Genomic DNA, 24691 nt, shown 5'->3' with positions numbered 1-24691 from the left:
TGGGGATCAGGGTTTGAATGAAGACATTAGGCCAGGACATATCCTCTCAATACAGCAAAAATTACCTATGTGTCTTTCTTATCCATTGACAAAGAGAAAACCAATCTATTACTTGAACATGCAACTGATGTTTTAGACCTTGTTTTAGGGTTCGGAAAACCTAGACCTGCTAGATGTCAGCTTGACATCTTCACATCTGAAGCGGTGGCAGGGGTGGGCTTGGGTTTAGGGCACAATTTACTGCGGAAAGAAGATGAGACCGAAGAGCAATTATTCTAAAGTTGCTTCCCCCCACCCTCTATTTTCTTGGGAAGACTGAAAGAACCTTCAGGGTCCAGATAAGAGAGAGTAAATGTATTGATCTAGGCAGTAAAAATGCACCACAAAGAGCACAGAAGCATTAAAGGGTAACACTTCAGCAAGAACAGATGAACAAAAATTCAGTGCGTTATATATATATATTGGTATCACAATCAACAGGTTACTACGCCAATGAAAGAGGCGAACACAATCTGGAGTCCAACAGTGAGCTTCTTACAGTAACAGGCTGAGCACTAAAGAAGAAGCGCACGAGCAGGACCGGCTATGCATCAAAGTGTCACTTCTTCACTCGCTAGGAGCCTTTGATCCGATTGCTCATTATCTTCTCCCATGATGAACCTATGTTCTTCTGGGGGTGATCAGTCCTTTTACCTCCTCCCATAATCTGAGGTATCCCATCCCATGCGGCCTTGAGGCACTTGTATTGAACTGGCAGTTGGCGAGACTGCCTGCCTTGTTCTTTTACAAGTGTGTGAGTATGCCAGAAGCCTGTACTACCACAAACTGTTCAATTAAAGTGTTTCCGATAACAAAAGGTTAATCTTTGTGCGCCCTGTATTTGCCATCCAAATCTGCAATGCAAATTCAAGTGCTTCAATTTTCATGTGCAAGGATTTTATATGGAGAGCTGCCACTACAAACTCCCACACAGAACCCCTTCTCAAGGGGTATACAGGTGTGAAGATAAGGAGACCTCATTGTCTTGGAGAAGACTACAAAATATTATGTATTTTAAAGGTCTAAGATGACCTTTAAAATATATACCCTCTTCTCGGGTGTATTGGTTCTTTTGGAGACACAGAGGGTGTTCTGCTTGACTTTGAATCCCTTTGTTAATTAATTGCCTTAAGGCTGAGAACTTTAGAATGAGAGTGATTTTGTGATTAGAAGCACCAGGAAACCATGCCTTACTTTTGTGTTTTTCCTCTCCTTATAGACAGCTGGGAGGCAAGCAGTTAAAGGTGTGGCTGAGGAGTCCAGTGCTAAGTGTGTGTAAAATGCTTTATTGTGGAATACAATTACTACACGTCCCTGCATTAATGTTGCTTTTGACAGTGTTATATGAAAGGCCTGATGGATAAGGCAAACATGTAGTAGACACACTGACACCCGTTTGTTCTTCAGTGCCTCAGAATCCAATGTGTGCCGCTGAGGGCAGATGAACGTAAGAGGTCTCTTAATGTCACATGGTGTCTTGCAATATTGTGTTAAGCTTATCATTCCTCAGCACCTTTGGGGTGCAGCTAACCAATCAGTGATTTTGGAATGTGGGCCGTATTGTCCATTAGCACCCTGACGGGGGAGCTAGCCAATCAGGTATCTAGGAACATGGGCTGAAACCAGCGATCTCAGCCTGCGTTCCAAGTCCACTGATGGCCGCCTCCCCCACCCGCCATCCTCCCCCGACCTGACCCCTTTTTAAAACATACCCCTCCCCACTTACCTCATTGTGGCAGCGACGGCACTCGCAGCCACCACAGCTTCCTTCTTCCTTGTCTCCAATTATGAACAGTCTTTTCGTTCCGTAGAATGAAAAAACTTTCATTTAGTCCCATCCCAGCCCACAGGACGGGTGCTAATGGTGTTAAGCAGCCGTTCCAAGGGCTGGACAGGGTGCTAATGGCCCGGGGCCGTCGTTAAAAGCTCTCCTTCGCGTGGGCCTTTAATTTGGGCTGGTGGGCCATTACCACCACCGCTCCAGCCTTTGGAACGGGTGCTTAATGGCACAGTACAAACCTGCATACTGAGCTAGCTGATGGTTGCATTGTCTGACTCCTCATACTAACATCAGCTCTTCGTTTTAAGAAAAAGAAACATGACAATGTTACAGGGATTATGTACTGAAACGAGCTGCCTACTGCAGGTTCCCATTGTTTGGGATAGAAGATATATGAACATAGAAGTAACAAACTTAACAGCTGCAAAAACAGCAAGCTCAGCGTATTTCGTTGGTTGTTAAGAAAGACCAGAAAACAAAGAATACCTTCTGTCACAAATAGAGAAAAGTGGCACTTTCCGAGGAGGCAGCCAAAATAGGCTTGTACAATAATTATGTTTTATGATCCTGGAGATTCAGGACGATATGGTGGGGTACCTACACTGTTAACAAAGGAAAATAGCAAGAAGATCCTGCAAACCTTCTGTGGCGCTCTTCCTTATCCTGAAACTGTGAAGCCTCTTGCTTCTGTATCTCCAACTCTGCAGTAAGAAGGTCGGCTGAATCCTTGAGAAGCAAGTTCTCATTTTTTAGCTCCAAAATTTCACTCTGACAAATATTCAGTTCACCATGAAGGGATGCTATCTGGCTCTGGTTACTTTCCTCCTGTAAAAAAAGACACATTTTAGTCAATATTGCCTGCACAGAAATATGTATGCAGGATACATAACCTTTAGCCTTGTATTACGTTCCTATAGTGCCATGTTCTGGACCTGCAATAAATGAAGGTTGGATTGAGAAACAATTAGTAACGTGTTCTTTATTATGTATACGGTTTTTATGACAACCATTTGTGGAAAGAAAGATGGCAGAAGTCCCCTTTATTTATTTTTTTATTTTATTTTTTTTGGCTCAATTAGATCTTTACAAAATATTAAATCCAACTTAATTGCCAATTTAAAATCAACATTGAACTTACAGTTCTTTTTTTCAGTTCTGCCAAACAGAAGACACACCTTTAAAAGAAGGAAAGAGGAAAAACAAACAAGCAAAAGAAAAAGTAAAAGAAAAAGAAAACTTTAATTTCCCCGAAAAAACCTGCTCATCCCCCTCAATTATTAAGCTCTACCACTCAGTTGAACCAATTTTTTTTAGGAAACATTAGTTCCAGTCTGCCAAACGCCTGTTTGGATCAGGCCAAGTTTTAAAAGAACCTGGCCCACTGCAATCGTCAGGGTGGTGTTATGCCCGGAGATCAAACGATTCCAAAAGTTCTCTGAATTCAAGCATTCCAGTCTGAGGACAAATTTCCCAAAGTACAAGACTCTGGTTTCCCAAGTTCCTTCACATTCTAAGAGTAAATGGTCCCCTTTAAGGCTGACTGTTTTATGTCTCTCCAGAAAAAGCAGAGGGTAGCCTCCGGAGGGAAAGGGCACAATGTTTGTTGTGATGTTTGGGAGGAAGTGTGCAATGGCTGGCATGGAGCATTTCTGGTGCTGTTGTCAACGTAGAGCTGCATTTTTCGATGTGAGGAGTTCGCTCCATCTTGTACTGTAGGTTAGTGTATAGCGCAGATGGCAGTAGAGTGCTTACTCTTGTATTGCTCAGGTGAAGCAATGATGTCACCCCAGCCCCAGCTAAGAGCTAGGTTGGTGCACTAGAGTACTATTTACAAAACCGCACAGAATAATAAAGTTGGCAAGTTTAGGAAAGGGGACTGCAGCACAAGTTTGACGATGGCGCATTTATTAGAGGCAGAAACATACTTTTAAGAACCTAACTGAGGGGAACAAGTTGCCCTGGGCAACGGGGCTTTAGACAGCTAAAGCTGAATGAAGGGGAGGGCTGTGGTGATAGTACCTTTAACAAAACTCAGAAAGAGAACATTAAAAGTAGTAACTTCTACTGACAAGTCACAAAAAAAATCTCCGCGCTGCTTTTCAGCAACTTGAAAACACTGTCATGAAGCAGGCATAGAAAAGATTGAAAAAAGAAGCGTCTGGAGCCCCGGTCGACAGGCCTGCAAGGAAGTCTGGAGATTTGCTGCTGGGCCTTTGTGCTATCAGCCTCTTTTGTGAGGGCATGCTGAAATGTTTACATTGCAGCATGGATTACACACAATTACGATGCTATTTGCTCTTGTAGTGTGTAATATGGGGCTACCTTGAAAATAAATCCAGGGCCTCTTTTGGTTCCCAGTGCACCCCTGCGGCTCTACCGAGAACGAACATGGATAAAAAAACCTGTTCTATGGGAAGGAGCCCACTGAGGAAGGACTAACCATGTTTTAGCTCACTGTACTTTTCACAGAGAAGAAATAACCATTTGCATATCAGTCTTTGTCCTGCCCAAGGGCAGTCCAGCCCCGAAATGCTAGGCAATTCTCGTCTGAGCAAGAGTACCAACAGCAGTCCTAGACACGTTTTTCGGCCTAGCCGGGCCTCATCAGGTACAGGTGCTCGCAGACAGCGTGAGTTGCTTGCACTTTGTAATTACATCACATTTCATTTGGTCTCCAGACCCTAGACGGGGCCATGTTGGCCCCCATGAGTTTGGGTACAGTCCCACATCACACCCACCCTCATGTAGGCTCCCTTCGAAGCTCTGAAGGGTGCAACTATAAAAATACTGACAGAGTTGCTCCTGCCACGTTCCCAGTGTTTAAATATTCCATGCTAAAGGTTCCTCTGGGATAACAGAGCTGCGTTTAGTTCATACATTCTTTACAACCATGTATCACAAAGAATCTCAAAGGTAGTTCATGAAGAAAAAGTTGAAAAATTAAGAATGAATGTATTTTCTGATTATCTTCTTGAATTAATTATTTATACTTCCATAAATAAGATTCTTTGCACCGGTTCTTCCGTCAAAGCCGGTGCTTCTGGTGAGACATGACAGGAGAAGAAGGAGGCCAAGTGTCTCATGTGGGTGCTTGAGCTCGGCACTTAGGACACGCATTGTGTCCGAGTGGAATTGGGATTCGGATGCTGCCCACCAGAAGATGGGGTCGTAACGTACCTCGCAAGTGTCCTAGCCTGAATCCCTGAAGGCCGGAAAGCACTATCTAAACTCCTTAGCCTCTGGCAGTCTGCCTACGCGTCACCTCGCCATCCTGGTCATCTCTCTACCCTGTTCGTCAGCTTGCCCACTCCCACCCCTCAGGACTTTTCAAATGACCTACCAGGTTTTACGAAGTAGGTACTTGCTTTGGTTGTACTGGATTTGATGTTTCAAAGAAGTAACATTTCTCCACCGCCCAACCCCCCTATGTTTAAGGTGCTTTGTGGGATTGATAGACGTAGAGCAGTGTGGCATCATTTGGGTGTGGTAGTTTTGGGTGTTGCGTGTGAAATGTGCCCTGGACCTGATTTAGACCTTTGAATTTTGTGAATCTTGTGTTTTGGACTTCCCTGCACTTATCTGCCGCCAGCTGCTTAAGATGATGTTTGCTCTTGCCCTGTTTGCCGCAATCCTGTTAGTTACACTCATGGACACCCGCTTTTGTTTTTCATAGGGAATAATGGAACATTATTCGTGAACTTTAGAAATCATTTTTTTATTTCATCAGAACATGACTACTTGTGCCCCCCCTGGCTCCACCCTAGAGGCGTCCCTGCTCATAATGCAGGTGACTGTAGCGTTTGTTCCCTTTGAGTTCAGCATACTTGTGAAATGCACTTCATTTTGCACTCAGCACTTTTTATATGCAGTGGATTTGGATTGTCGCAGGGTGGTTCAACCATCGGTGGAGGGATACCTACCGTGACATAATGTATTTACTCTTGTGAGTGCAGGATGATGAAGTCAGTGGGACTGCAGTAATAAAGTATTTTAGGCCATGGTGAGTGTGGGCTGTTAAACCCTTTGAGCCATAGGGGGTAATTCATAGAATCCAGCGCACAAGTGGCGCACGCGGCTGGCGCACAGTGTGCGCGTGCGACAGTCTACGCCAGCTGCGTGCGCTAAAATCCATTTCCGCGCACAGCGTATTCATGGATTTTAACATCCAAAACCAGCCGTGGCACAGAGTGGCGCAGCGACCCTGCAGCAGCGCCAGTTACGCCCCCAACCTCTCCCCATGCGCCATGCACAGCGCACAAATCCCGTACATGGCGCACAGGCCCCCAACCATGAAAATGCCTATAAAACTCCCCGCGCACCCCTCCGAATACATGTACACACCTGCGCGGGGAGTTTGGCACGCGATTGGCCCTGTGCGAGCGGGGTACGTGCATTACTGGGGTTCGCGGGGATTTTCACACGCGATTGGCCCTGTGAGAGCGGGGTACGTGTATTAATGGGGTTCGTGGGAAGTTTCACACGCGATTGGCCCTGTGCGAGCGGGGTATGTTGTATTACTGGGGTTCGCAGGGAGTTTCACACGTGATTTTGCTGTCAGAGCGGACTAAGTGTATTTTGGGGTGCACGTGAAGTTTCACACACGATTTCGCTGTCAGAGCGGACTACGTGTATTTCTGGGGTGCGCATGAAGTTTCACACGTAATTTCGCTGTCAGAGCGGGGTACGTGTATTTCGGGAGTGCGCGTGAACTTTCACACACGATTTCGCTGTCAGAGCGGGGTATGTGTATTTCGGGGGTGCGCGTGAACTTTCACACGCGATTTCGCTGTCAGAGCGGGGTACGTGTATTTCGGGGGTGCGCGTGAAGATTCACACGCGATTTCGCTGTCGGAGCGGGGTACGTGTATCCAGTGGGGTGCGCGGGGAGTCCCACACGTGAATTGGCAATGTGGGTCCTACCAGGTGTCCCCTCTACCCCCTCCACGGCCCCTGCAGGCAGCCCACACCACAGGGGACTACCCTGCACCCCTGGTCATGTCCCGCAGGCAGCCCATCCACCATGGGCATGCCCCCCAGCCAAGCCACATGTCACGTTGCAATATGATCACCAACTCATGTCCCCCAGCACCCCCACCCCCAGCAGTGAGGGGCACCTGCAGCAGGCCCCCACTCATGTCCCACTCATGTCCCCCTGCACCCCCACCCCCCAGAACTGAGGGGCACCTGCCACCAGGCCCCCACTCATGTCCCCCAGCAACCCCACCCCCCAGCAGTGAGGGGCACCTGCCAGCAGGCCCCCACTCATGTCCCCCTGCACCCCCACCCCCCAGCAGTGAGGGGCACCTGCCAGCAGGCCCCCACTCATGTCCCCCTGCACCACACCCCCCAGCAGTGAGGGGCACCTGCCAGCAGGCCCCCACTCATGTCCCCCTGTACCCCCACGCCCCAGCAGTGACGGGCACCTGCCAGCAGGCCCCCACTCATGTCCCCCAGCTCCCCCACCCCCCAGCAGTGAGGGGCACCTGCCAGCAGGCCCCCACTCATGTCCCACTCTTGTTCCCCTGCACCCCCACCCCCCAGAAGTGAGGGGCACCTGCCAGCAGGCTCCCACTCATGTCCCCCTGCACCTCTACCCCCCAGCAGTGAGGGGCACCTGCCAGCAGGCCCCCACTCATGTCCCCCTGCACCCCCACCCCCCAGCAGTGAGGGGCACCTGCCAGCAGGCCCCCACTCATGTCCCCCAGCACCCCCACCCCACCAGCAGTGAGGGGCACCTGCCAGCAGGCCCCCACTTATGTACCATTCATGTCCCCCTGCACCCCCACCCCTCAGCAGTGAGGGGCACCTGCCAGCAGGCCCCCACTCATGTCCCCCTGCACCCCCACCCCCCCAGCAGTGAGGAGCACCTGCCAGCAGGCCCCCACTCATGTCCCACTCATGTCCCCCAGCACCCCCACCTCCTAGCAGTGAGGGGCACCTGCCAGCAGGCCCCCACTCATGTCCCCCCTGCACCCCCACCCCCCAGCAGTGAGGGGCACCTGCCAGCAGGTCCCCACTCATGTCCCACTCATGTCCCCCTGCACCCCCACCCCCCAGCAGTGAGGGGCACCTGCCAGCAGGCCCCCACTCATGTCCCCCTGCACCCCCAACCCCCAGCAGTGAAGGGCACCTGCCAGCAGGCCCCCACTCATGTCCCCCTGCACCACCGACCCCCAGCAGTGAGGGGCACCTGCCAGCAGGCCCCCACTCATGTCCCCCTGCACCCCCACCCCCCAGCAGTGAGGGGCACCTGCCAGCAGGCCCCCACTCATGTCCCACTCATGTCCCCCTGGACCCCCACCCCCCAGCAGTGAGGGGCACCTGCCAGCAGGCCCCCACTCATGTCCCCCAGCACCCCCACCCCCCAGCAGTGAGGGGCACCTGCCAGCAGGCCCCCACTCATGTCCCACTCATGTCCCCCTACACCCCCACCCCCCAGCAGTGAGGGGCACCTGCCAGCATGCCCCCACTCATGTCCCCCTGCACCCCCACCCCCCAGCAGTGAGGGGCACCTGCCAGCAGACCCCCACTCATGTCCCACTCATGTCCCCCAGCACCCCCACCCCCCAGCAGTGACGGGCACATGCCAGCAGGCCCCCACTCATGTCCCCCTACACCCCCACCCCCCAGCAGTGAGGAGCACCTGCCAGCAGGTCCCCACTCATGTCCCACTCATGTCCCCCTGCACCCCCACCCCCCAGCAGTGAGGGGCACCTGCCAGCAGGCCCCCACTCATGTCCCCCTGCTCCCCACCCCCCAGCAGTGAGGGGCACCTGCCAGCAGGCCCCCACTCATGTCCCCCAGGACCCCCACCCCCCAGCAGTGAGTGTAACGCTCACCTGATTCCCGTAGAGGCGCTGGTCTTGACTGGGCGTATACCGTATCTGCAAAGGTGATGTGTAACACACGGCTGGCTCTTTGGGCTGGACCTCTGTGCACTGTATGTCTGACTTGAAGGGTAAGATGTCTGCAGATAGAAAATATGCAATTAAGGAACTGGGTTATTGAATGTCTCTCTCTTCTTCCCTTTCTCTTCTCCTGTAGAACCCCAAAGGTTAACGCTCTCACCTTAGGTAAGTGAACGCCGTGCTCTCCATCTGCCTCGGGGCAGGGTGCTGTAACCAGTTTCTTCACTGGATAAGGGGAGCAGGCCTCTTGACTTCAGAGGACTGCTGTCCGTCGTTTACTGCACGAACGGTAAGTTTCGAGTAATTCTAATGTCTTTAAAGTCTTTAGTAATGATGTTTCTTGTTTTGCAGGGTTCCGGCGATGGCGGATGACGGGCTGAAGTGAGTTGAAGATGGAGCCCGTGTGATGAATAGAAGCGCCTGGAAGCACGTAAGTAAGCGCTTGTTGCCTGCTTCACGATGCGCTCTAACTGTCTTTTTATTTTGCAGGTACAAGTTCGGAGCGGCTGCAGGGTGCCGGAATACCCACTGGGTTAGATGTGGAAAGGAGTAATGGCACGTGAGTATTAAAGTTCCCCAATGTCTTTAAACGCACCTTGTTTTGTCTTTCAGATGCGGGATGCAGCGCCGAAGGCCTCCGGAGCGTGCGAAGAGTTGGTAAGCTTTTGTCTTTCAGATGCCTGAATGCAGTGTGAAGACCTCCGGAGCGCACGAAGAGTAGGTAAGCCTTTGTCTTTCAGATGCCGGAATGCAGCGCGAGGCGTTGGTGACAGCCGATGGACCAGGTAAGTGAAGAGCTGTCACTGAAGACCGTAATGCTAACCTGTTCTTTCTTGTCTTTATAGGTGTTGCTGAAGACTGGATTCAGGATGGTAAGCCTTTTTCCTTAGGCCCAGGATCAGATGCAGAAGACACGATGAGCGCTCTGCTGCAGAGGATGCAGAATAACGCAAAGCAAGATTCATCCATCGGGTGTGGTTTAAATAGCCTCCTGTAGTGCTTAGGTGTCTCCTTCCACAGCCACGCCTAGGTAAGAAAAGAGTTCCTGCTTTCCAGAAGAGTTCCAGTGTTCTGAATCTAGGGAGTGGCTCCTGCCCCACCCAACAGGAAAAGTAGTTCCAAACAGAAGAGGATCAGAGGCTCAACTGGCAGGCAAGTAAGCAGCATGGTCTGCTGCAGGTAAGTCCACCCAAGCATTATGAGCCCGGCGCTTCCAGCGCTGGGACTGGGCATATTTATGAGCCTGGTGCCACTGGCGCCAGGACTGGGTCCAAAAGGTCCCAATTGGGACTGGTTGGCACTCGGAACCTGGGTTATGGATCTGCTTCCAAGGGAGTTGGGAAAACCCTGACCTTTTGGAAGCAGAGATCATGACAGTACCCCCCCTCAAGGCCCCTCCCAAACCGGGCTTCTCCGGGGGTTTTGGCTTGTCAGGAAATGTTCGGTGAAATCTTTTGATTAGGCGAGGAGCGTGGACATATTCAGCAGGTTCCCAGGATCTCTCTTGGGGGCCGTAGCCTTTCCAGTCAATTAGGTAAAATAGTTTAGATTTGGAGATCTTGGAGTCCAGAATGCTTTTGACTTCAAACTCGAGTTCTCCATCAACTAGGATAGGTTTTGGAGATTTAGTTAGTCGGGTTTGAGGTTGCACGGGTTTTAATAGAGAGACGTGGAAGACCGGATGTATCTTCATGTGCGGGGGCAAGTCCAACTTGACCGCTACTGGGTTTACTATGGTAGTGATGGAATAGGGACCAAGGTATCTTGGGTTGAATGTGCGTGGCCCTTTTAGAGGTAGATATTTGGTGGATAACCAGACTTGATCCCCTACTTGATATTGAGGGGCTTCCTTCCGATGTTGATCTGCTCCTTTCTTGTATTGTTCTTTAGCCCTTTGAAGGTGAGAAACAGCTTCCTTAAAGGCTTGGGTGATTGTAGAATGCAGGTAGTCTACTGCTGGTGTTTCAAGATCTTGGAGGGGATCCAACTCCGAGGTTCGAGGGTGACTGCCGTACAAAAGAAAAAACGGGGTTTTCCCAGTTCCCGAATGGACAGAGTTATTGTAGGCATATTCGGCTATCCAAAGGATGTCTTTCCAAGTTTTTTCAGTTTGTTGCAGCATGCAGCGTAAATACTGTTCCAGAGTTTGATTGGTCCTCTCGGTTTGTCCGTTGGTCTGAGGGTGGTGACTGGTCGATAGTCTCACATCAATTTGAGCCGACCGACAGCAACTTCGCCAAAAATGAGAAATAAATTGACTACCTCGATCCGAAATTAGAACCGAAGGAAAACCGTGCAGTCGGACGATGTTTTCGAGAAATTCTCGGGCCAGTGTTGCTGCTGTTGGCAAGCCTTTGAGCGGAATGAAATGCGCCATCTTGGAGAATAAGTCCACGATTACTAGAATCGTATTGTATCCGGAGCATGGAGGTAGATCGGTGATGAAGTCCATAGAAAGCGTATGCCAAGGGCGAGGTGGGATGTCAATAGGGCGTAAGAGGCCTGCTGGTCTTTCCTTTTGACTCTTGTTTTGGGTGCATACTCCACAGGACATTATAAAGTCTCTGATATCTTTTTTCCAAGACGGCCACCAGAAGTAGCGCTTGATCTTTTCTGAGGTCTTGGCCATACCGGGATGTCCTTCCATTAAAGAATCGTGATAACAAGAGATTACTTTTTTCTGTAAATCTGTGCTGGGTAGGTATAATCGTTCTTGGAAATACAATAAGTTGTCCTTTACTGCAAAGTCCTTTCCTTGCAGATGCCAATTCTGTATGTCTGCTGGAGTTACAAGTTGCCTGGCCTTATCCTTAACTTCCTCTATGGATTCTGTGGCGATTACACCCAGAATTCTTTGTTCGGGAATGATTGGTACAGGTTTAGGGTTGATCAAGTGTTCTTCCACTCCCATCCGAGAAAGGGCATCAGCTTTACCGTTCTTTGTACCAGGTCGATAGGTAATTATGAAGTCAAACTCGGCAAAGAATAATGCCCAACGGAGTTGTCTACAGGATTAAGCTTTTGCGGTTTTCAAATATTGCAGGTTTCGGTGATCCGTAATCACAGTAACAGTGTGTCGGGCCCCCAGCAGATAATGCCGCCAAGCCTTAAAGGCAGACTTGATAGCCAGAAGTTCCTTGTCAGTAATCGTGTAATTGATTTCAGGAGGCGAGAATTTGCGGGACCAAAATGCCACGGGATGCAACTGATTGGTTACCGGGTCCTTTTGTGATAGAACTGCCCCCAAGGCAAGGCTTGAAGCATCAGTTTCCACGATGTAGGGGAGTTCGGGGCGAGGGTGTTTTAAGATTGGTGCAGAGATAAATTTAGTCTTCAAATCCTGGAAAGCTTGTTCCGCCTCGGTAGACCATTCAAAACGTTTGTTTTTCTTTAACAAGGCAGTGATGGGCTGGACTATTCGAGAGAATTCGGGGATAAACCTGCGGTAAAAGTTAGCGAAGCCTAACATGCTTTGCACACCTTTTACGGAGGATGGTGATGGCCATTTGAGAACTGCATCGACCTTCTTTGAATCCATACGCACTCCGCCAGGTGATAATATGAATCCCAAGAATTCAACTTCAGTCACGTTGAAAACACATTTTTCCAACTTAGCGAAAAGTTTGTGTTGACGCAATCTTTCGAGGACCATTTTCACGTGTTTCCGATGTTCAGATTCCGATGAAGAATAAACGAGGATGTCGTCAATGTAAACAACAACACACACATCTATGAGCTATCTGAGGACATCGTTCATAAAATATTGAAAGGCGGCCGGGGCATTGCAAAGTCCGAAGGGCATGACCTGATATTCAAATAGCCCATACTTGGTGCGGAAGGCTGTCTTCCATTCATCGCCCTCTTTTACTCGTACCAAGTGGTAAGCTCCTCTAAGATCCAACTTTGTATATATGCATGCTTTTCTGACTTGGTCCAGGAATTCAGGGATCAAAGGTAACGGATATCTATTCTTAACGGTGATCTGGTTCAGGGAGCGATAATCTATACAAGTTCTAAGGTCTCCTTCCTTTTTTGGAACGAAGAACAAAGCTGAAGAAGCAGGGGACTTGGAAGGACGAATAAACCCATTTGCCAGGTATTGATCCAGGTATTGTCGAAGGTGAAGGTTCTCAGGCTCGGTGAGGGCATAAATTCTACTACAAGGAGGAGTAGATCCAGGTATCAGGTCTATCTGGCAGTCATAAGACCTATGAGGAGGTAGAGAGTTAGCCTGATCCTTCCGGAAAACATCTTGGTATTCTAGGTATTCGGGAGGTAACTGGGGAGTCTCTGAAGAAATTGCTGCAAGTGCAACACCAGGTGGAGGGTGACAAGTAGAGACACATTCTGGAAACTGGACCGTTCTTGCTCGCCAATCGATCAGAGGATTGTGTTTCTCTAACCAAGGTATTCCTAGAATAATCTGAAACTGAGGGGCCTTGATCACATCGAACACGATCTTCTCATGGTGTCCATCTTGACTTACTAGCGTCACCTCTTGAGTGGTATGCGTTACTGGCCCGGAGGCTATCTCCGTACCATCCACCGTAGTAATGACTTCCTTTACAGCCTTGGGACAAAGAGTTAGATTCATCCTCAAAACCATTTCATGATCCACATAATTGCCGATGGCACCGCTGTCGACGTAAGCTTCAATTGCATGTAATCGATCCGGATTATCAGGGCTAATGAGGACCATAGGTATCACGAAATGCGAGGTCACGGAACTGGTTTTCACGCTCGGCAAGGGGACCTCTATTCTTGTCGGGCGAGGTCGTTTCCCCGGCTCAGAGTTTGTAACTTTGGTAACTGCAGCTCCTACTGCCTTCTTGGCAGGTTTCACCGGACAGTCTCGAAGAAAGTGCCCTGAGTTTCCGCAATAGAGGCATAATTGCAACTGTTTTCTCCTTTCCCGCTCCTTTTGTGTTAGAGGACCTTTCAGACCCCCTATTTGCATGGGTTCCCCGGAGTCTACTCCTTTGGAAGGAGTTGGCGGTTTGGAAAATACTCGAGCATCAAACTTGGAACGATCGGCCTTCCTGTTCTGCAGTCTGTGATCTATTTGAACGACTAAGTCTATATAGTCCGAACAATCTTGTGGGGGATTCACTACTTGGGCTAACACATCTTTGAGCTCTCCACGTAGACCTCTATAAAACAGCGTAATCCTTTTGTCCTCAGGCCATTGAGTTTCCACTATCAGTCTGTTGAAAGACGCAATATAAGCCAAAAGGTCTTGATTACCTTGTCGCAACGAAAGAAGCTCATTGTCCAAGGCCTGCCCCTGTGAATGTCTTGCGAACAGTTTTTCCATACTGAGCTGAAAAGCTTGAAAATCATGGAGGACCGGATCATCTTGATTTACTAGAGGGATCGACCAGTCTGCCGCATTGCCACTAAGGTACGAAAGCACGAAAGCTACTTTAGCTTGATCAGTTGGAAAGACTGCTGGCCGGCATAAGAAATGCAACCGGCACTGATTGATAAATACTGCAAACCTCTTTGGGTCACCAGAAAATCGTTCGGGCGGAGCCAGAGGTACATTCCCAGGTAGGTTGATCTGCACTGGATTCATAGAGGATGTAGAAGGAAGATTTCCCCCAGATGCTGGTAACGGGGTCTGTCCGGCTTGTGACTGTAGCAATTGTCTAGCGAGATCATCTGTTCGCTCCTTGGAAATAATCAGTTCCCTTCTTAGAGCGTTCGTTTCCTGACGGGCTGCATGCACTTCTGCCCTTAGTTCCCCAAGTAACTGGGCTAGCTGGTCGGTATCCGAGGTTTCCATAGCGCCTGGACGGGAGTTTTGTGGTAGGCTTTGCGTTCTGTAACGCTCACCTGATTCCCGTAGAGGCGCTGGTCTTGACTGGGCGTATACCGTATCTGCAAAGGTGATGTGTAACACACGGCTGGCTCTTTGGGCTGGACCTCTGTGCACTGTATGTCTGACTTGAAGGGTAAGATGTCTGCAGATAGAAAATATGGGATTAAGGAACTGGGTTATTGAATGTCTCTCTCTTCTTCCCTTTCTCTTCTCCTGTAGAACCCCAAAGGTTAACGCTCTCACCTTAGGTAAGTGAACGCTGTGCTCTCCATCTGCCTCGGGGCAGGGTGCTGTAACCAGTTTCTTCACTGGATAAGGGGAGCAGGCCTCTTGACTTCAGAGGACTGCTGTCCGTCGTTTACTGCACGAACGGTAAGTTTCGAGTAATTCTAATGTCTTTAAAGTCTTTAGTAATGATGTTTCTTGTTTTGCAGGGTTCCGGCGATGGCGGATGACGGGCTGAAGTGAGTTGAAGATGGAGCCCGTGTGATGAATAGAAGCGCCTGGAAGCACGTAAGTAAGCGCTTGTTGCCTGCTTCACGATGCGCTCTAACTGTCTTTTTATTTTGCAGGTACAAGTTCGGAGCGGCTGCAGGGTGCCGGAATACCCACTGGGTTAGATGTGGAAAGGAGTAATGGCACGTGAGTATTAAAGTTCCCCAATGTCTTTAAACGCACCTTGTTTTGTCTTTCAGATGCGGGATGCAGCGCTGTCATGCGATGAAGTAGTAGTAGCTTGACAAATACCCTCTTTGGTTCCCTTCTCCTTCTCCTCACCTGCACTTGGTTCTTCTGATGAACTGTCTGTGTCTATGGCTCTCCTTTCTCTCCAAAGGTCCAGTCCTTTCCTGTTGAGTTTGGGACGAGCTCCACTGGAAGCCACCCTGCCTGCTGTCAAACAGCAAGGCAGAAGGGACCCTCAGGGAGTCCGCCCCCAATCCCAGGGAAAAGCGTGGCTGAAAAACCCTGGTGTGCTTGGATGTTGTAGCACTATGAATATCGAGGCTGAAGGCTTTCCGTTGATGTGGATGAGAGGACTTCAATTCCCAGAAGACACCGCTGGAGTCGAGCTAACGTACGTAGCTCTGTTTGGATGAAGACCGTAGCCGAGGAACGAGGAAGAGGTCTGCAGAAGGCTGCGATGGGAAGGAGCATACAATCGTAGATGTATGTACAACAAGTTAGTAAAGAGCATTAGAGTGGTAGAAGGATCAAGGACGACAAAGTGGGAGGAACTGAGGAGTAGAGGAATCACCAAGAGAGATCAAAGGCTCAAGTGGGGAAAAACAAGGGGAGTCAGGGAGGAGCACTAGCGTACAAAACCAGGCGAGGAAAGCTAGGTTGCAACGCCACGATTACCGCGAGTGACGCCTATATATATGCGTCATGACGTTAATGCGTCATGACGGTAACGTGCAGTACGTGGGAAACTAGACCGCTGGTGGAGGAACGGAATCAGCCCTTCCATCGGCTCCATAGCTTCCATGGAGCGCGCGTCATGACAGTATAACCCCTTCGCCAAGGCCGTCCTCCAGGCTTGCCCGGATGGTGTCTGTGGAATATGCGTAGGAGTCTGGAGGCATGTAGATTATTGGCTGGTTCCCAAGATCTTTCTGTCCAAGGGTATCCTTTCCACAGTACGAGGTATTGTAGGACTCTGTGTTTGTAACGTGAGTCTAAGATGCGTGAAACCTCATACTCTTTGGTGTCATCATCCACACTGGGTATCCTTCTTCTGGAGGTTCTCAGAAAAGGATCAGGTATATATTCCTTAAGAAGCGAGGTATGGAACACTGGAGGTATTCTTCGAAGAGAGTGTGGGAGGTTTAGCCGAAAGGCCACAGGATTGATCCGTTGATTTATGGAAAACGGTCCAATATATCTCGGAGTGAATTTACCTGAGTGGACTCTCCGGGGAAGGTATTTAGTGGATAACCATACCTTGCTTCCTTTCTTCCAATCAGGATTAGGTCTTCTGTTTTTGTCAGCCCATCTCTTGTAAGTCTGGCGACTGGCTAACAGGGTTTCTTGAGCAGACCTATGAGTTTGTTTCAGAGTGTCCAGTAGTAGGTCTATAGTAGGGACATTAGTGGGTTGAATAGCAGGAAATGGGATGTGTTTGGGTTCGTACCCATATGTACATTTGAAAGCACTCATTCCTATTGCAGTATGCTTGGTGTTGTTATACGAGAATTCTGCAACCGATAAGAGATGATACCAGTTATCCTGAGTCTGGTTGCAGTAACATCTTAGGTACTGCTCAAGTGTCGCATTGAGCCGTTCGGTCTGTCCGTTTGTTTCTGGGTGAAAGCCAGAAGACAACGCTCTCTGAATCTGCAACTGTTTGCACAAGGTTGTCCAGAACCTGGAGGTGAACTGGGTTCCTCGATCAGACACAATTGAGGAAGGCAAACCATGGAGACGGACTACCTCCTTTAAGAACACGTCTGCTGTGGTAGTGGCAGAAGGAGTGCCTTTAAGAGGAATGAAATGAGCCAGCTTACTGAAGGAGTCGACCACTACCATGATGGCAGAACATCCTCCCGATCTGGGTAACTCAATGATAAAATCCATAGATATATGTTGCCAAGGCCCAGCAGGTGGTTCCTCTTGTTGTAGCAGCCCCAATGGTTTAGCCGAACTGTGTTTGCTTTGAGCACAAACTGGACAGGAAGAGACGTACTCCACAACATCCTTATTCATCTTTGGCCACCAGAAGTTCCTCTTCAATAGTTCTAGTATAGCAGTACGGCCCTTGTGACCAGCCATGGGAAGATCATGGCACCACGAAAGAGCTTGGTTCTGGAGTTCTTGGGTGGGTAGGTAAAGCAAGTCATTTTTAAACTGGTATTCTCCTTTGTAGGATAGAGAGGGGTCTCTTGGAAGAGAGGTGGCTTTCTGGGCTTGCAGAACCTGTTGTAAATAATTATTTACTGTTCCTATGAATCTCTTCCCATTGAGCAGCCATTCCTGTTCGGGGTGACTCCCTGATCCTTCTTGATGGCTGCGGGAGAGTGCATCAGCTAAGTGATTGTCTTTACCCGGTAGGTATGTGAGTATGAAATCAAATTGGGAGAAGTAGTAAGCCCAACGAGCATGACGTGAGTTCTTGCATTCCATCTGTTGGAGAATACTTAGGTTCTGTGGTCTGTTCGTACCTGAAACGGGTATTTCGCTCCTTGCAACAAATGGCGCCATTCCTCACAAGCCTGTTTAATTGCTAACAGTTCCTTCTCGATCACCGAATAGTTTCTTTCACTGGAGGTGAGTGTCCTGGAATAATAGGCAATGGGATGTTCAAGTTGATCCTCCTTCCTTTGTAGCAGAGCTGCTCCAATAGCCCCTTGTGAGGCGTCGGCTTCTACGATAAAGGGTTGAGACTGATCAGGCTGCCTGAGGATAGGTGCTGAGGTAAATGCTTGTTTGAGCTGATGAAAAGCGTAATCTGCTTCTGACGTCCAACGGAACTTCACCCCTTTCTTTAGCAAAGCTGTGATAGGTAGGACTATGTTGGAGAAGCCTGTGATGAATTTACGATAGAAATTTGTCAGCCCCAAGAACCTCTGGATGTCCTTGACAGAGTTGGGAACAGGCCAATTGTTAATAGATGTAGTCTTGTTAGGGTCCATCTCAATGCGGTTTTCTGACAGTATAAAGCCCAGATATGAAACCGTAGAAACCTCAAAAAGACATTTCTCTGGTTTGACTAATAGGTGGTGGTCTCGAAGTCTCTTGAGCACTTCTATTACGTGTAGACGATGTTGTTCAATAGTGTGAGAGTACACTAAGATGTCATCCAAGTAGACTACAGTGGACTTGAACAGAAGATCACAAAAGACCTTGTCCATAAATCTTTGGAACTGGGCTGGCGCGTTAACCAAACCAAAGGGCATTACCTTGTACTCAAAATGACCTAATGGAGTACGAAAGGCGGTCTTCCATTCGTCCCCTTGTTTGATTCGTAGGAGATGATAAGCCCCTCTGAGGTCTAGTTTGGTGAACCATCTTGCCCCTTGTACTGCTTCCATGATCTCCTTTATCAGAGGCATCGGGTATCGATCTTGGATGGTTTGACTATTCAGGCCCCTGAAGTCAATACAAGGTCTGAGTTCCTTGGTTTCCCCTCTTTGGTATAAAGAACAGAGAAGCTCCAGCTGAGGAAGTAGATTCTTGTATCAAGCCATTCTGGAGATTGCTGGCTAGGTAGTCTCTTAATGCTTCCTTCTCCGGGAGGGATAAGGGATACATTCTCCCAAATGGAACTACCGCATTAGGTATAAGGTCGATCTTACAGTCCTCGGCTCGATGTGGGGGAAGAGGTCTAGGAAGAGTGTCAGCAAATATGTCGGTAAATTCTTGATAGGCTACAGGAATGGAGTTAATACTCCTCGCTGGCACTGTGTCACCCTGATGTGAATGTGGCCCTTCCTCCCTCAAACAGGACTGCATACAAAGGTCAGACCTGAACTCTATAATGTTAGTTACCCAGTCAATTCCCGGATTGTGTTTTCTTAACCAGGGTATCCCGAGTATCACGGGAAAGTGGGCAGCCTTAATCAGATCGAATATCACGGTTTCATGGTGAGTCTTCATCTTAACCATGACTTCTGTGGTTTCTTGTCGGATAAGACCGGAAGACAAGGGGGTACCATCCACTCCTTCTACCGGTATGGGTTGAGGCTTTTCTCTCCTAGGAATAGCGTATTTACTGGCCCATTGGTCGTCCATAAAGTTCCCAGCTGCACCACAATCAAGCATTGCCAGACACTCAACTGCTTGGGTAGAGGTCCATTCCAGAACGATCTTTAGGACCATAAGTTGGTTTGAGGGAGTACATGGTATAGGTGGATTTGTAACACAGGGATTAGCAAGAGAAGCCCCTTCCGTGTCCCTGGTCTGTTGTTTCCCGATCTTCGGGGAGGTACTTCCGGACAATCTCTTAGAAGGTGCTTCTCAGAACCGCAATACATGCACAAGTGCAGGTCTTTTCGTCTCTTTCTTTCTGCTGCACTGAGGGGACCCCTCGCTGCACCTATTTGCATGGGCTCTTCAGTCTGGGAAAGAGATCTGTCTGGAGTGGCAGGCGTGTATGAGGATGGTGTAAAAGGCGGATTGGATCTGGTCTTCCTTCTTTCTGCTCGTCTCTCGGAAATTCGAAATTCCATCTGGAGGGTCAGAGCGACCAGTTCTTGGAAGGAGGAGGGTCTTGATACTCGAGAGAGTTCATCTTTCAAGTCTTCATGTAGTCCTCTCCTAAAGAGAGTCTGCTTAACTGAGTCAGGCCATCCTGTCTCCAATGCTATCCTCTGGAAGTTTGAGGCATAGGTTTGAACATCAACAAGGCCTTGTTTGAGGTCTAGCATGTTTTCATAGGACGTGTACAAGGTCTCGGTCCTTTCAAAGCGTTCTCTGAATTGTAGTACAAAGGCATTGTAATCATTCAGAACAGGATCAGTTTCTGTAACTAACGGGGTAGCCCATGCTAGAGCGTTACCCCCAAGGTTTGAGACGAGGAAGCCTACTTTTGCTTTGTCGGATTCATACATCCTTGGGCGAAAAGTGTAGTATACTCTACAGGCATCGAGGAATTCCTTAATCTTCTTGGGGTTCCCTTCATACTTCCCACAAGGTATGGGCATAGGTGGGAGATCTCCCCGAACTTCTTCTCTCAGAATCATTTGTTGTCTCAGAGCGGCATTGTCAGCCTTAAGGGCGGTATTTTCTACCCTCATGGTTTGGAGCTCAGCAGTTATCCCCTGTATGGCATTGACCAATTCTTGATACTGCTCTAAGCTAGCCATCCTTAGGCGTTGCAAACTGTCATGCGATGAAGTAGTAGTAGCTTGACAAATACCCTCTTTGGTTCCCTTCTCCTTCTCCTCACCTGCACTTGGTTCTTCTGATGAACTGTCTGTGTCTATGGCTCTCCTTTCTCTCCAAAGGTCCAGTCCTTTCCTGTTGAGTTTGGGACGAGCTCCACTGGAAGCCACCCTGCCTGCTGTCAAACAGCAAGGCAGAAGGGACCCTCAGGGAGTCCGCCCCCAATCCCAGGGAAAAGCGTGGCTGAAAAACCCTGGTGTGCTTGGATGTTGTAGCACTACGAATATCGAGGCTGAAGGCTTTCCGTTGATGTGGATGAGAGGACTTCAATTCCCAGAAGACACCGCTGGAGTCGAGCTAACGTACGTAGCTCTGTTTGGATGAAGACCGTAGCCGAGGAACGAGGAAGAGGTCTGCAGAAGGCTGCGATGGGAAGGAGCATACAATCGTAGATGTATGTACAACAAGTTAGTAAAGAGCATTAGAGTGGTAGAAGGATCAAGGACGACAAAGTGGGAGGAACTGAGGAGTAGAGGAATCACCAAGAGAGATCAAAGGCTCAAGTGGGGAAAAACAAGGGGAGTCATGGAGGAGCACTAGCGTACAAAACCTGGCGAGGAAAGCTAGGTTGCAACGCCACGATTACCGCGAGTGACGCCTATATATATGCGTCATGATGTTAATGCATCATGACGGTAACGTGCAGTACGTGGGAAACTAGACCGCTGGTGGAGGAACGGAATCAGCCCTTCCATCGGCTCCATAGCTTCCATGGAGCGCGCGTCATGACAAGCGCCGAAGGCCTCCGGAGCGTGCGAAGAGTTGGTAAGCTTTTGTCTTTCAGATGCCGGAATGCAGTGTGAAGACCTCCGGAGCGCACGAAGAGTAGGTAAGCCTTTGTCTTTCAGATGCCGGAATGCAGCGCGAGGCGTTGGTGACAGCCGATGGACCAGGTAAGTGAAGAGCTGTCACTGAAGACCGTAATGCTAACCTGTTCTTTCTTGTCTTTATAGGTGTTGCTGAAGACTGGATTCAGGATGGTAAGCCTTTTTCCTTAGGCCCAGGATCAGATGCAGAAGACACGATGAGCGTTCTGCTGCAGAGGATGCAGAATAACGCAAAGCAAGATTCATCCATCGGGTGTGGTTTAAATAGCCTCCTGTAGTGCTTAGGTGTCTCCTTCCACAGCCACGCCTAGGTAAGAAAAGAGTTCCTGCTTTCCAGAAGAGTTCCAGTGTTCTGAATCTAGGGAGTGGCTCCTGCCCCACCCAACAGGAAAAGTAGTTCCAAACAGAAGAGGATCAGAGGCTCAACTGGCAGGCAAGTAAGCAGCATGGTCTGCTGCAGGTAAGTCCACCCAAGCATTATGAGCCCGGCGCTTCCAGCGCTGGGACTGGGCATATTTATGAGCCTGGTGCCACTGGCGCCAGGACTGGGTCCAAAAGGTCCCAATTGGGACTGGTTGGCACTCGGAGCCTGGGTTATGGATCTGCTTCCAAGGGAGTTGGGAAAACCCTGACCTTTTGGAAGCAGAGATCATGACAGTGAGGGGCACCTGCCAGCAGGCCCCCACTCATGTCCCCCTGCACCCCCACCCCCCAGCAGTGAGGGGCACCTGCCAGCAGGCCCCCACTCATGTCCCCCAGCACCCCCACCCCCCAGCAGTGAGGGGCACCTGCCAGCAGGCCCCCACTCATGTCCCCCTGCACCCCCACCCCCCAGCAGTGAGGGGCACCTGCCATCAGGCCCCCAATCATGTCCCCCAGCACCCCCAGCAGTGAGGGGCACCTGCCAGCAGGCCCCCACTCATGTCCCACTCATGTCCCCCTGCACCCCCACCACCCAGCAGTGAGGGGCACCTGCCAGCAGGCTCCCACTCATGTCACACTCATGTCCCCCTGCACCCCCCACCCCCCAGCAGTGAGGGGCACCTGCCAGCAGGCCCCCACTCATGTCCCCCTACACCCCCACCCCCAGCAGTGATGAGCACCTGCCAGCAGGTCCCCACTCATGTCCCCCTGCAACCCCACCCCCCAGCAGTGAGGGGCACCTGCCAGCAGGCCCCCACTCATGTCCCCCCCACATGACATAAAGATGCACAATCATGGCCCACTTCTATACCAAAATACCACAGCACGCCACCCCATTCTTGAGACACAATGATTTCCCAATCCACCCCACACTGACATGCCTATCTCAAGACACAAACCAAAAGTCAACTATGTACATCAACACATGTCCGTCACACACACACACTGGTTGGCATTGATTGTGTAAACCCACATTTTCACATGCATTAACCCAATGAGCGAATCCCACACATGGAAGTAAAATATCAAAATGTATTATGTACAAAAATAAAGCAATGAAATGAAAGCATAACAAAATATCAAACATGAAATGAAAAGCATGTGCAAAAGATGAGTAAATGAAAAGTATAACCAATCCAAAGAAATCTGAAAGAAAAATAGTCCAAACTATCCCTCCACCAACGCAGATCCAAAGTAAGAGTAAAAAGAAAAATCCATTGATCCATGGTGAAATCAAAAGAAAAAGTTCAAATAAATCCATTGTCCAACTATGTACAATCCATTGTCAAGGGTCCATGAGCCCAACGAAAGAAATGAAACCTACCTAAGAAACTACCTAATAAAAAAACTATATACAAATGTGTGTGGCATAGTCCCTTCACCACAAATCAAAGGAAAAGGAAAAGGAAACCTAACTCTAAAAACTATTTACAATGGCAGCGGGCTAGTCCGACGGCTCACTCCCCGATTTCCCGGGCCAGGGCATCATCGAACTCCTGCTCGATGTCCCGGAGGCGGTCCTCTTCCATGGACCCGAGGGTTCGCAGGGACGATGACATGTGGACCTCCACCTCCCTGCGAATTGCCTCGAGGCACTCCGCCTGCCTCAGAGCCCGCCGCATGGAGTTCTCCGCCCTGACCATTGTGAGCCGTGCCTTTTCCGCCCGCTGCCGCTCCGCATCTATGGCCTGGCCCAACCACTGCCACACGGAAGACACTTCCAATCCTGGGTCCTCCTGCCCTCTGGCCGATGCCTGCCCCTCCGATGTTGAAGACCCTGAGCCATCATGGCTCCCACCTTGTTGCTGCTGCTGATGTGCCTGTGCCCTGGCTCTTGCTGCCTGCACGTCCTCCTCCGGCTGGGGTGCAGTTGTTGAGGTAGCCACCCCTGCTGGACATCCGACTCCCGACTGTGGCAGGGATGTGTCCTCCACCAGCCTGGCCGCAGGGTCAGAGGCAGCTCCACAGGGTACCCAGGTGATACCTGGGTGGGAAGATGGCACGGAGGATGACTGGCGCATAGGGGGTTCAGGTGAGGAGGGGGTCGGAACAAGGTCCAGCAAACGGAGGAATCCGGCCCTAGTGTCCCATCCCAGTAGGTCAACGCGGTCAACGAGGCATTCGAGATGACGTGCAGTGTCCTCACAAAAACACTGCAGGCCACCTCGCATGCCCCGTTGACGCAACGCCATCCCACTCAGGACAGGCTCAACCCAGTCCCAGATAGCCACGTCCGCAGGTAGAGGAAGGCCAGTTGTTGTAAGCGGATCCCCTCCCTGAAAACGGGTCTGGACGTAGGCATCCCTGCTGGTACGGGATGATCCAGTCACAGGATCGGGGACAGGATTACACACAGGCACCTCCGCGGCGGCCTGTGCTGCCTCCTGTCCCTGCCCCTGCACTGCACCACTAGCACCAGTGGAATCCCCACCTCCAGACCCCGTGTCTGTCCCTTCCACGGCCTCCGCCTCCACCAAATCCCCCACCAACCTGGTTGACTCCGTGCCATCTTCCTCCGTCGGACCCTGTGGGATCTCAGCTGCCCCTTCAGCTGCCGAGGAGTCCAACTCCGACCTCCACCTCTTCGACCTACCCTCGGCAGCTGCGGCCTGGGACGTGGCACCGGACTCTTCACTCCCTGACGAGATGACAACCTGGGAGGGGAGCCGGGCCTTGCATCTCCGGCTGGCGGTGCGATCCCTGCCGCCTTGCTCCACTGCACCCTCTCCGCCCTCTTCATCAGTTGACGCTGCAGACAGGGAGAGATAGGACACAGGCATCAGGGCACTGTACAATGGACTGATACACACATGACAGTTGCACATGAGTGGCAGTGTCAGACATGGCATCACAATCCCCAACACACATGTCATTTCAACTCAAACACATGAGCGATTCCACAGCAATATCGCACCAGGCAGCACCATCCATACACATACAACAGCATGAGCAGCCGAAGGTGAGCCTGACATCACATGAAACACGGGGAGTGCACCCATGTCACATCTGGCAT

At 50.1% G+C, this 24691-nt stretch overlaps 1 protein-coding gene across 2 annotated transcripts in view; it reads right to left on the bottom strand.

The window, feature by feature from the left end:
• FAM184B (family with sequence similarity 184 member B) overlaps window positions 1-24691 on the bottom strand; it is an 805260-nt gene that overhangs the window by 260300 nt on the left and 520269 nt on the right. For both annotated transcript variants that reach the window (XM_069631907.1, XM_069631908.1), the window contains one exon: window positions 2460-2644. In XM_069631907.1, coding sequence (XP_069488008.1) covers window positions 2460-2644 — 185 coding nt within the window. The remainder of the gene's footprint in view (window positions 1-2459; window positions 2645-24691) is intronic.

The sequence above is a fragment of the Ambystoma mexicanum genome, chromosome 6q (genome assembly GCF_040938575.1).
Source record: "Ambystoma mexicanum isolate Mex_15411 chromosome 6q, UKY_AmexF1_1, whole genome shotgun sequence".
Classification (NCBI taxonomy): Eukaryota; Metazoa; Chordata; class Amphibia; order Caudata; family Ambystomatidae; genus Ambystoma; species Ambystoma mexicanum.
The sequence above is the reverse complement of the archived record's forward strand: the minus strand, read 5'-3'. Positions and strand labels throughout refer to the sequence as shown.